The following is a 16,388-nucleotide window of genomic DNA, read 5'->3' on the forward strand; positions in this document are numbered from 1 at the left end:
AAAAGATGTTACCGCCTTTATGAAGAGTGTTTTGGACCGAAACGGACATCTCAGGAACTTTTAATTGTATTGTTGACTTACTAGCTCGGTAGCTTGCTAACTTTGCTACAGAACTTATTGAATTTCACTGGTCCAGCGGTCAGCTGAGCTTCACTAGCTCCATTTTTTCTTAATATTTTATCTAATTTACCAGGATTCATAGCTATTGTTTGGTAGAATGAGAGATTATTTACAATCTTAGTTTTAAAAAAATCTTGACGACTAATTTCTATTTAGCGTAGCGGTCCTGACGTGCAAATCGGTCGTCTTACCTGGGTATAGGAGCGAAAGACTAATCAAACCATCTAGTAGCTGGTTCCCTCTGAAGTTTCCCTCAGGATAGCTGGAGCTCAGAGTCTCGCAGTTTTACATGGTAAAGCGAATGATTAAGGTCTTGGGGCCAAAACGATCTCAACCTATTCTCAAACTTTAAATGGGTAAGAAGCCCGGCTCGCTGGCTTGGAGCCGGGCGTGGAATGCAAGCCGCCTAGTTGGGCCACTTTTGGTAAGCAGAACTGGCGCTGCGGGATGGATGCCTTACAGATCTATCTACCAGTTTCTACGCAGTTACAAGTTTGAGCAACAAACTGAACCGCTCTTAAAGTTTGAATGATGGGAGAAATGTTTAAGCGAAAGAGAAGTCGGTCCAGGTTTGGATTATTTTAGAGTATCAGGTTTTTGATGGCTGCAGGTGTGAGGCTCTGCCACTTTTTCCTTGACTAGGAAAAAGTGGAATCTATAAAGAGCATTTTGATGTAAGCAGCTTTGTTTTCTGATGGGGCTACATGCAGAGCTGTGTCCTCAGTGGATCTGTTGTGACATTTTGCAAACTGTAGGATGTCCAGTGGCTCAGGTGAATTACTCTAAAACAGGCTGGGACTAGGGCTTGTAGAAGGGACTGAAAGATTGAAGTGAAACCATCAGCCAGTACTGAAGTACAAATTTTTTATAGACATCACATATGTTGCTGGATGAATGATCCAAGGTATCCCTGTGACATGTGGTAAAAGTGACATGCTGATGATCTTTTGGTAGCACAGCCTGAAGATTGCAGAAGTGTCCTGTGATTCTAAAAGCAACATCAGGGTGTGTTTTTTCTAAGTGCTGAGGATACTCGGAGGTGAACTAATGTTAGTGGAGGGATAGCACATGGTGGAATGTAAATTGCATAAAAAAACACAGCATTGAGTTTCTTTGGCGGGTAGAAGGGTCTGAAGATCAGCAGTCCCATGTCTAGTGAACAATTCTTCTTCTTCCACACCAGGTGTTGCCCACAAAAATTAACTCACTGTTTTTCATTAGCCTTACTGGAGGCAGCAGTGCAGTGTCCTCAGTGAATGGAGGGGACACTCAGCTGCAACGCTGAGTCTGCCACACTGGTAGACAATCATGTCTCACTGGATATTAGGGCACAGCAATCGCTAGTGTCACTTGCACTTCACTGATCTCCTCCAATTTACTTCTTAGCTTGAGCACTGTGCTGGAGGGCTTTCTCTAAAAAAAGGTTGCTTGGTGTAGAGCAAACAATGTTGTCCAGATGTGAAGGTATAAAACTAATGAATACTGTGTGTTGCAATGTCCAACACTGTCATAAGTCAGCTATGTGCAATATTTATTGAAAGTCCATCCATCCATCCTCTATACACCGCTTTATCCTCATTAGGGTCGCGGGGTGTGCTGGAGCCTATCCCAGCTGACTTGAGCGAAGGCAGGGGACACCCTGGACAGGTCGCTGGTCTGTCACAGGGCTACATATACAGACAAACAATCACACTCACATTCACACCTACGGGCAATTTAGAGTAACCAATGAACCTCAGCATATTTTTGGACTGTGGGAGGAAGCCGGAGTACCCAGAGAAAACCCACGCATGCACAGGGAGAACATGCAAACTCCATGCAGAAAGATCCCAGGCCCAACCTGGGATTCGAACCGGGATCTTCTTGCTGCAAGGCGAAAGTGCTAACCACTACGCCGCTGTGCAGCCTATTTATTGAAAGTATTTAATAAATAAAAATATGGTCAGAAACAGAAAGAAATGCACAACAATGTCTGCCAAGGAGTTTGCCATTTTGTCATTTTTTCACATAAGTCTACTTTGCACATTTTATCCTTAGATTGTGCAGCCTGGACAGAAATTGTTTAACACCATAGCCCAAGACTTGCAACCTTGACAATCTATCTGCAACCTTCTCTGAGAATGTTTTAAACCCCAAAGCATCACTTGTACTACATATAGCCAATAATTCTCCTCTACTGGCTTTTTTCTATCGACTGTATCTGAACCTCTCCTAAATAATTTGATCGAGAAGCCTCATAATAAGTAACAATATGCACATATCAAATCTACGTGTTTTTTTTTATAGGAAAAGTCAATGAAAAGGATATTTTTCAACAATTTAATACTTTCTTTGAGCAAAAACTATTTCTTAGGTCTTACCTACAATAGACTGAATTTTGGATTGCATTTATCTGAGCAGTGACATCAAAAATTTTGGTTTTGGTATTGTTGCATCTCGCCATGGAATCAACACATTCGGCTTGACCTATACAAATACTGGCAGGCTGGACACGTGAGTGAATGGGCTTAATTAGTTTAAATCAAGCCAGAGATTCCTTTTTTCCAGCTGGAAATTGTGAATCTGAGCATACAAAAATCACATGTGCAGTTCCCAAAATGGTCAGGGGCCAAAAGTATAATCTGTTTTTCTGACCAAACCAACAAACGAAAAAGGGAAAAACGGCTCAATTTTCGTTTTTTCGTTTTCGACCAAAAACGAAAAAACGTTTTTTTCCTTTCTCAATTCAAAACCAAAAATGAAACCAACATAAGCAAATTACGGCCGAATTTCGTTTTTTGGATTTCAATTTTCCGTTTTTTCGTTTCAGGTCTCAAAACGAAAAAACGGAAGCACGTGACCCCTTACCATCACGGGTCAAATGGACTCCCTACCAAAAGAAAATCCTTACTGATAAATGGGTAATAAAAGATAAATTACGTTAAATAGCGTTTTTATTTTTGCACAGTATTTATTATATACACTACTAGACTTGTGATAATGTTAGAAAATAATAATTATTATTATTATGAACAACAATACTACTACTACTACTATAATAATAACAATAATAATGATAGTAATAATAATTACAGGTCTGCTGCCTGGCCTGGATACATCTAATGCGCGGATGCGAGATTGTTAAATGTTCACCTTTGCGATAAGTGCTATGTCTGTTGATCATAAAATACGTGGGTCATTTTAACTTTGTGACATGTCAGCTGCATGGCATGTGCTGATGAGAAACTCGGTTGTCCAGGGGCCTGTTTCACGAAGCAGGTTCAAGAAACTCTGAGTTTACTCCTCAACTCTGAGTTACGTGACGGTCAGAGGTAACGTGCTTCCGTTTTTTCGTTTTGAGACCTGAAACGAAAAAACGGAAAATTGAAATCCAAAAAACAAAATTCGGCCGTAATTTGCTTGTGTTGGTTTCGTTTTTGGTTTTGAATTGAGAAAGGAAAAAAACGTTTTTTCGTTTTTGGTCGAAAACGAAAAAAGGAAAATTGAACCGTTTTTCCCTTTTTCGTTTGTTGGTTTGGTCAGAAAAACAGATTATACTTTTGGCCCCTGACCCAAAATATCCACCCTGGGACTTAAATGGGACTATCAAACATCTGGAACACACTCAGATACCAGGGTATGATAACTTCTCATAGATGCAGATGAGACACAACTCTGCATAATAAAATCTAAATTTTAACATCCATATAAACGGAATTACAAAGTCAGTCTGCTGAAACCTTAAAACTTAGCAAGATTAAAGAATTTCTGTCCAATCAAAACATGGAAAACTTGTTGATGTCTTGGTTGGGGTACAAAGTCTACCAGACAACTGCAGTTCATGTAGTAGTCTAATGACACCCAGAAAGTAGAACACATTACACCAGTCTTTAATTCACTGAATTAGTTTCTCGTATGTCGAAGGATACATTTTAAAAATCCAGCTACTTGTCTGTAAAGCACTGGATGACTTCATCTCTGATTTACTTGTGTGTTATGAAGCATCCAGAGCCCTCTGGTCATCTGGGACAGGATTATTTGGTTTTTCAGGATTACATCCGAGCAAGGTGAAGCAGCTTTTAGTGTCTATGCTCCCCACATGTGGAACAAGCTTCCTGAATAATTGAGATCTTCTAAGACTGTCAGCTCATGAAAAACATCTTTTTAATAGATTAATTATTTATTTAATTTTTTTGCCTTAGTTTCTGTTGTAGGATTTCTTAATATATGTTTGTACGGGGGCTGCACAGTGAAGTAGTGGTTAGCACTTTCGCCTTGCAGCAAGAAGATCCCTGGTTTGCGTCCTGGCTTTCCCGGGATCTTTCTGCATGGAGTTTGCATGTTCTCCCTGTGCATGCATGGGTTTTCTCTGGGCATTCCGGCTTCCTCCCGCAGTCTAAAAATATGCTGAGGTTAATTGATTACTCTAAATTGCCCATAGGTGTGAATGCGAGTGTGATTGTTTGTCTGTATATGTAGCCCTGCAACAGACTGGCGACCTGTCCAGGGTGTCCCCTGCCTTTGCCCAAGTCAGCCGGGATAGGATCCAGTCCCCCCAATGGCCCTAGTGAGGATTAAGCAGGGATGAGAATTTTCCGCGGATTTTATCATTGCCAGGGTCATTCTTGTGAATCGTCTAAATTCGAGGAGAAAATTTTTTTGGGGGGGTGAGGTATGTTTATGGTCGGCGAGTCGTAATATCGAACGGCTGCTAATATCCACCGCGCTGAATGCTAGCCGCCACTCAGTGAGAGCAGTCATGTACAGTACTGTAATTGAATCACCATGAAGTGTAGAGTCAGAAGGCGGGTGTAACTGAGTGACGACAGAGGCGCGACGATTCTGACAGGATACGTCAGCCTATTCGTTGCGCTGATTGGTTGTATACCTACCCAATTGCTGCAGAGTGATTTGATAGACAACCTTTTAGACCGCCTCCCTCCCTGCCGAGCGTGCCTAGAAGAGAGGACAGGAGCAAGCAGCAAAGATGGAAAGACTGTCACACAATAAGTCAGAAAAGAGAAAAGCTGCAGAGAAACTGATCCAATTGGCTGCAAAGAGGAAAAAGAAATCTTCGCAATGAACCATGAGTGCATTTGAACAGAATGATGCAGCTTGTAAATATGTTAGTTGGAACAATGTGTGGATGTGTGTGTGTGGCTATAAAATCTGAGAAACATTGACTGGAGTATAATTTTTCGTGAGTGACTATTAATTGAGAATGAATTCTCAGAAATATTAGACTTCTTGGTGAGGTGAGAGGAAGAGAATATTGAGAAAGGTAATTTAATTTATTTTACATAAAGATAGTTATGTTAGCCATTTGGTTTACCTACACTGCTAGTAATGTTAGCAAACTGAGAGCATAGTCCCTATCACCATGAAATTTAGAAATAATTTTGGACCAGATTGATATATATTAAATTGTTTTTAAGAACTCTCAGGCCACTTTTTACTGCTGTAAAATCCCCCCACCGGGCTCCGCCCTGGACCCGGCTGGGGGCCTGTGGCCCCCAGACCCCCAGCTAATTTTCAGCTGAAAATATTTTTTCTCATTCTCATCCCTGATTAAGCGGTATATAGAGAATGGATGGATGTTTGTAAGGGTTAAATAGCTTCTCCACCACTTATAACTGTAAGATTATTAATAATGTTTCTCCACCAATGTTAATGTCGGATTTATAGCAGTTTCTTCGCGTGCGAAGATCACTGGGAATGGGGGGTGGATGTCCGGCGACAGGCTTGGCAATGACTGTAGAGGCCTATTCTAGACTTGCAGACCCTCGAGCACTGTGGGCACACGTATTTGGTGTCAGATGGCAGCTGGCTTGCTGAGTCTTTTCGTCATTGACGTTTCTCTGCCGCCGCTGCTTTTCTGTCCTCCTCAAAGTTTTCTGCCGCTGACTTGATGGTTGCTCTCCATTCTGTTCTGTTTTCAGCCAGTTGGTCCCACTCCCTAGGGTTGATGTTTGCTTGGGTGAGCTGCCGCTGCAGTTGATCCTTGAAGCGTTTTCGAGGGGCCCCACAATCACGTTTGCCTTGTCGTAGTTCACCATAGAAGACGGTTTTAGGCATCCATGCGTGAGACGTGGCCCGCCCAATGAAGCTGTCTAATCATCAGCATGGATTCCACACTTGTGATGTCTGCTCGTTCAAGGACCTCCTCGTTTGTGACATAGTCCTGCCACTGAATGCCCATGATGGTTCTCAAGCGCCTTTGGTGGAATCGCTCCAGCAGTCTCGCTTTCTATACAGAACCCAAGTTTCTGCCCCGTAGAGAAGAGTAGTGACGTCCGCAGCTCTGTACACTTGGATTTTTGTTGTGAGGCGTAGCGAGTGATTCAGCCACACATGCTTCTGTAGGCAGCCGAAGGAGCTACTGGCTTTGGCGATGCGGTTGTCAACATCCTTTGCTGTGGTTGCATCATTGGAAATAATGCTTCCCAGGTAAGTGAAATGCTCTACTGCACTGAGCTGGTACCCCTCAATGTCAATCTGTGGTGGGGTGTATGCTTCCCGCGGGGGTTTCTGGAACAGAACTTCAGTCTTCTTCAGGCTGATCGTTAGGCCGAAGGCCTTGGCTGCCTGCGCAGAGCGGTTGACGACGACCTGAAGGGCTTCCTCTGTGTGCGCTAACAGAGCGCAGTCATCCGCAAACAGCAGGTCGAGGATGAGTTCTTCCAGTGTCTTGGTGCGGGCAAGGAGGCGACGCAGGTTGAACACACTCCCATCGGTGCGAAACTATATGTAGATTCCCTCATGCAGGTCTTCCTTGGCTTCCCGGAGCATCATACTGAAGAAGACTGCGAACAAAGTCGAGGCTAACACACAGCCTTGCTTCACGCCGTTCTCGATGGGAAACAAGTCGGAGAACTCGCCGTTGTGCTTCACCTGTCCCTTCTGGCCAATGTGGAACTGTTGCAGAATAGAACGGAAGCGTGGAGGACACCTGAGCTTGCCGAAAATCTGCCATAGGCCCTCTCTGCTGACCGTATCGAACGCCTTCGTCAGGTCAATGAAGGCTGCGTACAGGGCCATATTCTGTTCTCTGCACTTTTCTTGGATCTGACAAAGGACGAAGATCATGTCTGTGGTGCCACGGTTGGCACGAAATCCACATTGGCTTTCCAGGAGGATCTCTTCTGCAATAGCTGGTATGAGTCTGTCCAATAGAACACGAGTTAGTATTTTGCCCGCAATGGACAGTAGGGTCACTCCTCTGTAGTTGGAGCAGTCTGACTTTACTCCCTTGTTCTTGTATAGGGACACGATCACTGCTTCACGGAGGTCACCTGGCACTTCTCCTTTCGTCCAGCACAAAGGGAACAGGCTTGTGAACTTCTCCAGGAGCTGGTCACCACCGTACTTGTACACTTCTGCCGGGAGGCCATCGATACCAGGAGTCTTGTGCACTTTCAATTTCCTGACTGCCGTCTGGACCTCATCCAGTGTGGATGGTTCGTCCAGTTCCTGTTTGACTGGCAGCTGCTGGATGTTGTCGAGGGAGGCGTCACCTACTGAGCGGGTGTCCCCAAACAGGGTTCCATAGTGCTCGGCCCAGCGATTCAGAATATCCTTCTTGTCAGTCAAACGTGTCAATCTGTCTGCTGAGCGAAGCGGGGCTTGCATGTGGTGTGAAGGACCATAGATTGCACGTAACGCCTCTTAGAAGGCTCTGCTATCTCAAGTGTCTGCATAGCGCTGTGTTCTCTGTGCCAGCGCCAGCCACCAGTCGCTCTGGATCTCGTGGAGTTTCCTCTGTAGAGTGCTGCAGGCTTGCCTGTAACTAGCGTTCCCTGCCTGATTTCCTGGGCTTGAGAGAACTCTCTGGTGACAGGAGTGCTTATCCTTGATGAGCTGTTGGATCTCCTCGTCGTTCTCATCAAACCATTCCTTATTCTTTCTTGATGAAAACCGAACTACTTCTGCTGTTGTCTCTTGCAGTGTGCTCTTCAGATCTTGCCACATCTTCTCTGGATCTGTGTCTATGGCTTCAATGGGGGCAAGCTTGCTCTCGAGTTCGCTCTGGAACTTCTCCTTCAGCAGGGGAAGACAATCTACTTGTAGAGTCTTGATTTGCGGGCTTTTCCTCTTCACCGCACGCTTGATAGTCAGTTTAACTGTTGCACGGACAAGCCTGTGATCTGTGTAGCAGTCAGCGCTTGGTATGACTCTTGTGTGCAGCACATCCTTCATGTCTTTCTGGCACACTAGGATATAGTCCAGTAGGTGCCAATGTTTGGAGTGTGGATGTTTCCATGTTGTTTTGAATCTGGCTTTCTGCTGGAACAGGGTGTTGGTGATGGGCAGGGAGTGTTCTGCGCACAGTTAGAGGAGCAACCGTCCGTTGTCATTACAGTTGCCGATTCCATGCTGCCCCAGCACCCCTGGCCATATAGTATGGTCTCTGCCTACCCGTGCGTTGAAATCACCCAAGACGAAGATCTTGTCAGTGCCTTCAGTTTTCTGCAGGAGGGACCTCAGCTCACTGTAGAAGGATTCCTTTGTAGTGGGGTCTGCCTGTACTGTTGGTGCGTAGACACTGACGATGGTGGCATACTGATTTTCTCGCAGAGGTCGGCTTAGAGATATGAGTCGGTCAGAGTGTCCGACTGGTAGACTTTCAAGCCTGCTGATGATAGAGTTCCTTATCATGAAACCCACGCCGGAAAGCCTTCAATCGTCTTTAGCTTTACCGGACCAGTAGAACGTGTAGCCGGCACCTTGTTCTGTCAGGGACCCTTGCTCAGCAAAACGCACCTCACTGACAGCAGCAATGTCAATGTTCAGTCGAGCCAGCTCTCTGGCGACTAAAGCTGAACACCTCTGAGGACGGTCGACAGTGTCTGAATCCTGCATGGTGCACACATTCCAACATGCTAGCTTGAGACTTCTTGTCTCCTTTTCACGTTTTCTTCTGTTGTTTCCACCGCTTCATGAAATGCCCTGTTGACCACGGCCAGCCAACCAGGTGGGGGTGAGACAAGCTTTGTTTGGACCACCTTTTCTAGGCCCGCCTCCTGTGGAGCAAGCAGTGCTGACTCTAAAAAGAGCTGCTTGGTCACCCAGAGTGCTGTCGAAAGCTGCTGTTGTCTCAGGTCAGCAGACAAGCTACCTATACATCTGAGCCGCCTACATGCAGAGTTGAGACTGCGACTTCCAGTACCATCTTATACCTATCGATTTTGCCCCTTCTCCATCACCGTAGGACTTTTCCTCCTCTTCCCGTCTGCGCTGCGTAGTTTTAAAGTGAAAGTCAGTGCGCGCCAACTGGTCCCACTCTTTAGGCCTGGAGGTCCTTCCTCAGTGGCTCAGCAAAAATTATCTGCTCTCCTTCATGCTGGTCACAACAAGTCTGACAGGGCCAAGCAGCTGAACATCAGCCGGATGACTGTCCACAGAGTCGCGGAGAGGCTCAAGAATGGTGAAGATCTTTCAGATGATCTTTCAAGAATGGTGAAGACCTGAAAGATCTTCACCATTCTTTAGCCTCTCCGCGACTCTGTGGACGGTCATCCGGCTGATGTTCAGCACGAAGGAGAGCAGATATCTCAACTCTTTTGACTTCCATCTTGATACAACTTCACCGGAGAAAAAAAAATTGTATTAAGGACCAACCCGGTCTCACGGGGATTCGTGAAACTGTCACGTAAGTTTTAGTTTCGGTTTCGTGCGCACCAACACGATTTCGTCATGTTTTTCGTGCCGCTCACCACGAAATGTTTTTCGCTGTGGTAATCACATCTGAAAGTGGTTTATACCGGCGGATTCATGACGATCTAAGCTGTCCATCGGCGTATACTGCTTGTGTGATCGCGTTTGCGGCCGCCGGCCGCCGGACATTCTTGAAATTCCTATGCAAATTGGTAAGTGTACCACCGGCTTATGGTTAGGTTATGGTTAGGATTATGGTTAGGGTTATGTTTAGGGACGATGTCATGCAAAATATAGCGTTGGATTCGCCGCGGTTTTACATTAAAAATATAATATACACATTCTTTTGAAATACGTTCTGAGTGGCACGAAAAGTCCGCCGTTTAAAATACATTGGTGTGCTTTTCGTGGTGAGCAGCACGAAAAACATGACGAAATCGTGTTGGTGCGCACGAAGCCGAAACAAAAATTTACGTGACAGTTTCACGAATCCTCGTGAGATCGGGCTGTAAGGACACCTGCCTATAAGGTAGAACTTTCAGTTTATTTAATGGAATTTTTCACTCCGACATGTAAACGTCTCTAAAGATCATGAAACCGAGTGTAACAGAACTTTTGCAAAGCCCGGTATATATATATATATATACATATATATATATATATATATATATATATATATACATACATATATATATATATAACATACTTCTCTGCCACTCCAGACTTCTTCATCCTTACTAATCTTTGCTACTTCCTGGTCTACAACAGTCACCTCTTCTACTCTTCATTCTCTCGCATTTTCCTCATTCATCAACTCTTCAAAGTACTCTTTCCATCTTCCCATCACACTATTGGCACCTGTCAACACACTTCCATCCTTATCCTTTATCACCCTAACCTGCTGCACGTCCTTCCCATCTCTGTCTCTCTGCCTTGCCAACCTGTACAGATCAGTCTCTCCCTCCTTACTGTCCAACCGAGCATACAAGTCATCGTAAGCCCCTTCTTTGGCCTTTGCCACCTCTACTTTCACCTTATGCTTAGTTAGCTAACCTCTTTCTCTGGATCCACTCCTGTACCTCCTCATTCCACCACCTATATATATCAGTGTTTCCCCTGGGTTGAAATGGCTGTGAGGTGGTGGGGTCACTTTCAGCTGAAAGTTGTTGACGTGGATGAGGGGGGAGGGGGGTGGTGGAGGAAGGAAGGAAGGAAGGAAGGAATGAATTATATATACTATATACTTGCACTGCACTTTGTTTTTTGTTTTTTTGCCGCGGACCAGTGAGGCGGCAATGTCGGCAGAATTTTAACGAGGCGGTGGCCTATACCGACGAGGCGGGCCACCTCGCTGGTTATATGGGAGGGGAAACACTGTATTTATATATATATATATATATATATATATATACACGCACGCACGCACGCACGCACACACACACACACACACACATATATATATATATATATATATATATATATATATATATATATATATATATATAATGAGTTCAGTCCAGAATTGTGGGATGATTGTCTTTGTTGGTCCTGACTTGAGTTAAGAGGTCCTTGTCAGTAAGTGGAATGTCTTTGAAGTTGTCATCCAGGTTCCCGATCCTACTTCCTTCAATGGCTCAGGAATCAGTCAGAATGTGTGTTGGTGGCCATTTGGTCCCTTTGTTGGCCACATAGTGAGTGGGAGTTTAGACCAGCTTAATTTTCATCCCTGAAGTGGAGGTCTATGTGGGGAAATCCTGCAATGCTCTCATGCTCTCCCACTGATTAAATACCTCGCACCCTTGTATCAGATATGGAAAGCTTCTGGAAAGTGTCCTGGTGTCTCAGCTCCACTGATCAAAGCAAGCCTCGTCTCCACTGTGGCTGTGAAGGTGTTAAATCTGTTCTTGTCCTGTTCCACTGTGCAATAATGGTTGGTGGATCCCACACTGTTCTTGTTTTCTATATTTAGTTTCAATCTCTTTTTAATCTCTTATATATATTTCTATTTCTTTGTGAAGCACTTTGAATTGTGTCTAAATTGTGCTATGTCGATAAACTTGCCATCCCTAATTTAAAGGGGATTTCACTGACTTGACACATCAAAGCCTGTTAACAGGTCTTGGGGAGTAGGCTACAACTTTTTGTGCAAAAAAAGGTCCTGGGGGAGCTGTGTGAAATCTGATGTGACTGAAGATTACTAGTTTAAAAATGTGAACGATCTGGGTGTATGGCGTTAGAGAGAAGCTGTCCAGGCTTCTGTAGTCCACTCTTCATCTCTGTTTGAGGCAGGCAGCTCAAGGCTACATTATTTGCTAGTAGTATAACTCACATGAATCTCCAATTTGACAATTTGACTATCTGTGGTCAAGTTGCATTGATGTAGGTGCTAGGTTGGCTCCATTTAAAAACAAACCTGCTTGCTTGTCTGTTTGGATACAATGTACATGGTTTTATTCTGGAAACAAGAAAAACAGCGAGCTTGGCCTATCAAGAGGTACTATGATCTACCTACTTACACATCCACTAGTCTCAAGCAGAATCACATTGATAGTAAGAGTTCAATAAGTCACAGTGTGAGGACAACAGTCCTTGAAACCACAACAATGATTTTTTTAATGGATAAGACAAGATACAACATTGATATCCTCTCAAAATGCTGGTGGTAGATGTTGTTTGGACCACGAGATAGCTGTTTTATGTTTAAGCTAACAGATTTCTAACTCCTAGATTCAGCACACAAAATGTCTTCACCAATTTTTTAACAAGAAAACAAAATGTAAGATAAACATGCTCACTATTCAGTAACACTGTGCTGAAAATACTTTTCAGGATACAATGCCTGGAGAGAATTCTGTGGACTGAAGCGCATTCGGACATTGGATGATCTCAAAGAGGTTGTGGGAGACAACATGGTTGCTGAGAAGATACTTAATATGTACAAACATCTTGACAATATCGATGTTTGGCTTGGAGGACTTGTTGAAAAGCTATTGCCTGACTCTAGAGTTGGACCTCTCTTTGCTTGCCTGATTGGAAAGCAGATGAAAGCACTCCGTGATGGTGATAGGTACATTAACATTTGTCCAGTTGAAGCAATGACATGAAATGAAATTAAATGAAATGCTGTCTTCAGTTAAAACATATTGAGATTGACTATTTTTACTTTTCAGGTTTTGGTGGAATGCAGAGGGTGTGTTCACGAAGCAACAGAAGAAAGAGCTTTTAAAAATTTCCATGTCTCGTGTCATCTGTGACAATACTGACATAAAGGAAGTTCTTCCTGATTCTTTCAAATATGGGGAATACCCCTCTGATTATATCCATTGTGATTCTGTAGCATCAATGAATTTGGAAGCTTGGCGAGAAGAGAAGAGTCTAGGTGGGCCTGAGAGACTGTTGGGCTAATCCTTGTCCTATTATGTGAAAAATCATTCCTTTAAATTTTATTGTTCGACTGCACATTAGAGTGAAAAACTTTTATCACTCAATTCCAGACTTGCAGCAGTGTGGCTCTCCAGGAACGACAGCAAATGGCGATTATATTTTGTCCTCTGCATCTGGGAAACTGGTTGCTTTGTACTCCTGTTACCATGGTTTCAAATTACAAGGTGCTGCTGCTATTGTTTGTGATGGATATAGGTGGAGTGGTCGGCCCCCACAATGTACAGGTATGCAAACTATTTTAACATGGGTTTGGTTCATGATGTTTGTTTGTTGTGCTGTTCATGTGGAGGAGTTTATCATGAGCAGGAGATTTTATCGTCAGCTGGTAAACATCATCTCCTCATTGAATGAACTGCTGCATGTCAAAATATAATGTACAATATAGATCCATTTTTGTCTGATTTGCTTCAGCACTACAGACATCCCTCTGCACTTGCTGTATATACTGCATGCTCAGACATGCAGTGCTGTTGTGTTTCTGCTGAGTAGAACTTTACTGCTCTCTGCTGGTTCTAGTGGAGTAAGGGAACTGTTCCAGTAGGAAATACACCCCCTGTCAAAAGTTTTAGGACACTTTCTCATTCAAATAAATTAGAACCTGTCCTAAACCTTTTGACAGGGGGTGTACATGAGTAATAGGTGTCCTTTATGATATGCACCACTTTTCAGAAAGTCAGTGTTTCAGTACAGTCATGAAATTGCATTTTTTAAATCCTCCACTACATTAAAAATCTGGATGCATTTTGAATGGCACCCAGGTTATATGTAGACAGTAAGTTTTGAAGGAGTCTAACCTACCTTTAAAGCAGCCATTTACTATATCAGGAGTAAAAATCACCCTGCAGACTCCCAAATCTTATTATAGACAGGCACTCAATCACAAAGAATAAAATGTCTTGTCACATTTTGTAAAGTGTGATAATGGTATTCAGGGAAGGGACTGTTTTTGAGCACTTTTTCTCAATGGAGTACTTCAGTGTTTGTGGGATCGTGGGAACGGAGGAACTGATCCATCAATCAATTTCAACACCAAAGCGAGCGCTTTGCACTCACTAAAGAGAGAAAACCAAATTGTAGACCTTTTCTTTCTTTTCTGTCATCTTGATAGAGCAACTAAATTCTTAAATAATGATTAAAAATCTTTTCCATATTTTTTAGAACATCTTCCTTTAATGCTGGAAATGTTCCTGTTACAATGAGAATACATTGCTATGAGAGACAGCATATGTTGTAATGAAATTTAGTTTCTTTTATTTTTTAATAACAAGGCAAAGAGAAAAAAATAGGCCATTTGGCAGTTAGCACAGAGATCGATTTGATGAACTTGACTTGCTCTTTGGTTTTTAGTGATATTGAAAATCAATAGGTATTGATGTGACTGAGCAGTGTCAGTGGATTTATCATTAATATATCAGTACTGGTCAGGCTTCTTAAGGTCATTTACATTGTACACATAAAACTCATTCTGGTGTACTGGGGGTTGTTGTAGCATTTGATCCACAGTCAGCAAACACTGACTATTTGCTTCAAATCTCCTCCCCATTGAACTGGCAACATCACATCAACTTTCAAGGATTTCAAGGCTTTCAAGGCAAACACTAACCTGCATCAATTAGTGTTATAATATAAGTAATTGAACCTATTACTTGATACATAATGTTGATGTACACTACCAGTCAAAAGTTTGGACACACCTTCTCCTTCAGTGCTTTTTATTTATTTGTATTATTTTCTACATTGTAGATTAATACTGAAAATTAACACTTTTTTGTTTACAGCAAAATTCAATATGTATTCTTTTATAGTTTTGATGTCTTCAGTATTAATCTACAATGTAGAAAATGATTAAATAAAAACCAATGAATGAGAAACTTTTGATGTATTATCAATGTATTGTGTCTCTCCCAAAATAGGTTACCCCATAATTCTGAGAAAAACTTTATTTCTGTCTCATCAGATAAATTGGGGTTTGATTGAAAGAACTGAAAAAGCAAGTAACTCAACATCAATGCAGTGATATTCAACTTGTGGCTCATGAGCCAAATCAGGCCTGTGACAGGAGGTTAGCTGTCCTGCTGACTGTTCTCTTATCACAATATAAAAAAATCACACAAAGATTTTTCTTTGTTGATGTAATAAATATTTATTGTTTTTTCATTTTATCTGATAAATATAATTGTTTATAACTGGTCACTGACCTCCAGTCATTTTGGAAAAGTGGCCCCTGAGCAAAGGAATCTATGAATGGCTAAATAACCTAAAGCAACAATTTTAAATTTCAGGATATAAACATATTCACTTCCTCCCTGAGAGTTTGATTAGAAAATTGATGCCACTCTCATTTCTGTCCACTTAATATCTGCAGTTCTGGAAAGACTGGAAAACAGGAAGAATAACTAACCCAGCTCTGTCATACCTTGTTGTCACTTTGGGTTTTTCAGGCCACCTGTGATCCAAGACGTTTTGCAACAGACTCATACAAAATGATATGTTGTCATTTTCACGCATTGTCTGTATGGATGTAACAAACAACATATTTTACGTGTTATTTAGACAGTTTTACAGGTGCTAGTGAGTAGATTTTATACATAGTTGCTTTAGCTGTATCCTGCTTTTTTCTCATCATTGTGCCTAGCTAAGCTAAACATCTGCTCATTGTAGCCTAATATTGTGTTGGTCCCCCTTTTGCTGCCAAAACAGCCCTGAGCCGTCGAGGCGCTAGACTAGACCCCCGAAGGTGTGCTGTGGCATCTGGCACCAAGATGTTAGCTGCAGATCCTTTAAGTCTTGTAAGCTGCGAGGCTGGTTTGAGATCTGAGGAATTTGGAGGCTTAGTCTACAACTCAGGCCATGTCCACATGTATCCGGATATTTTTAAAACCGAGTATCCGTCCCCCTCCGTTTAGGAAAAAATCTGCGGCCACATGTCTCCGTTTTCTACAAAAATCTCCGTCTACACGTATCCGGAGCGGTGGCGGATTCTCTCGCGTCGAACATGCCGAGGACGTGGAATGGTTGTCAGGTGCAAAATAGCGGAAGTCACAGAAGTCCTCCTTCTCCGATGCGCTTCGAGGTGAAGCAGTAAATGAGCTTGTAAGATCAAACAAGCAAAAAGCACCTGTAGTATAGTATTGTTGAAACCAGTACACTTTTGAGGGCGTCTATTCTGCTCCGATTGTCTACAAAGGTCG

General features: G+C 42.8%; 1 protein-coding gene across 1 annotated transcript in view; it reads left to right on the forward strand.

The window, feature by feature from the left end:
* The window catches only part of tpo (thyroid peroxidase), a 45,918-nt gene that overhangs the window by 27,367 nt on the left and 2,163 nt on the right, over positions 1 to 16,388 (forward strand). The window contains exons 10-12 of the mRNA XM_051957745.1: positions 12,583 to 12,820; positions 12,924 to 13,132; positions 13,248 to 13,421. Coding sequence (XP_051813705.1) covers positions 12,583 to 12,820; positions 12,924 to 13,132; positions 13,248 to 13,421 — 621 coding nt within the window. The remainder of the gene's footprint in view (positions 1 to 12,582; positions 12,821 to 12,923; positions 13,133 to 13,247; positions 13,422 to 16,388) is intronic.

Source organism: Acanthochromis polyacanthus, chromosome 1 (genome assembly GCF_021347895.1).
Source record: "Acanthochromis polyacanthus isolate Apoly-LR-REF ecotype Palm Island chromosome 1, KAUST_Apoly_ChrSc, whole genome shotgun sequence".
NCBI lineage: Eukaryota > Metazoa > Chordata > Actinopteri > Pomacentridae > Acanthochromis > Acanthochromis polyacanthus.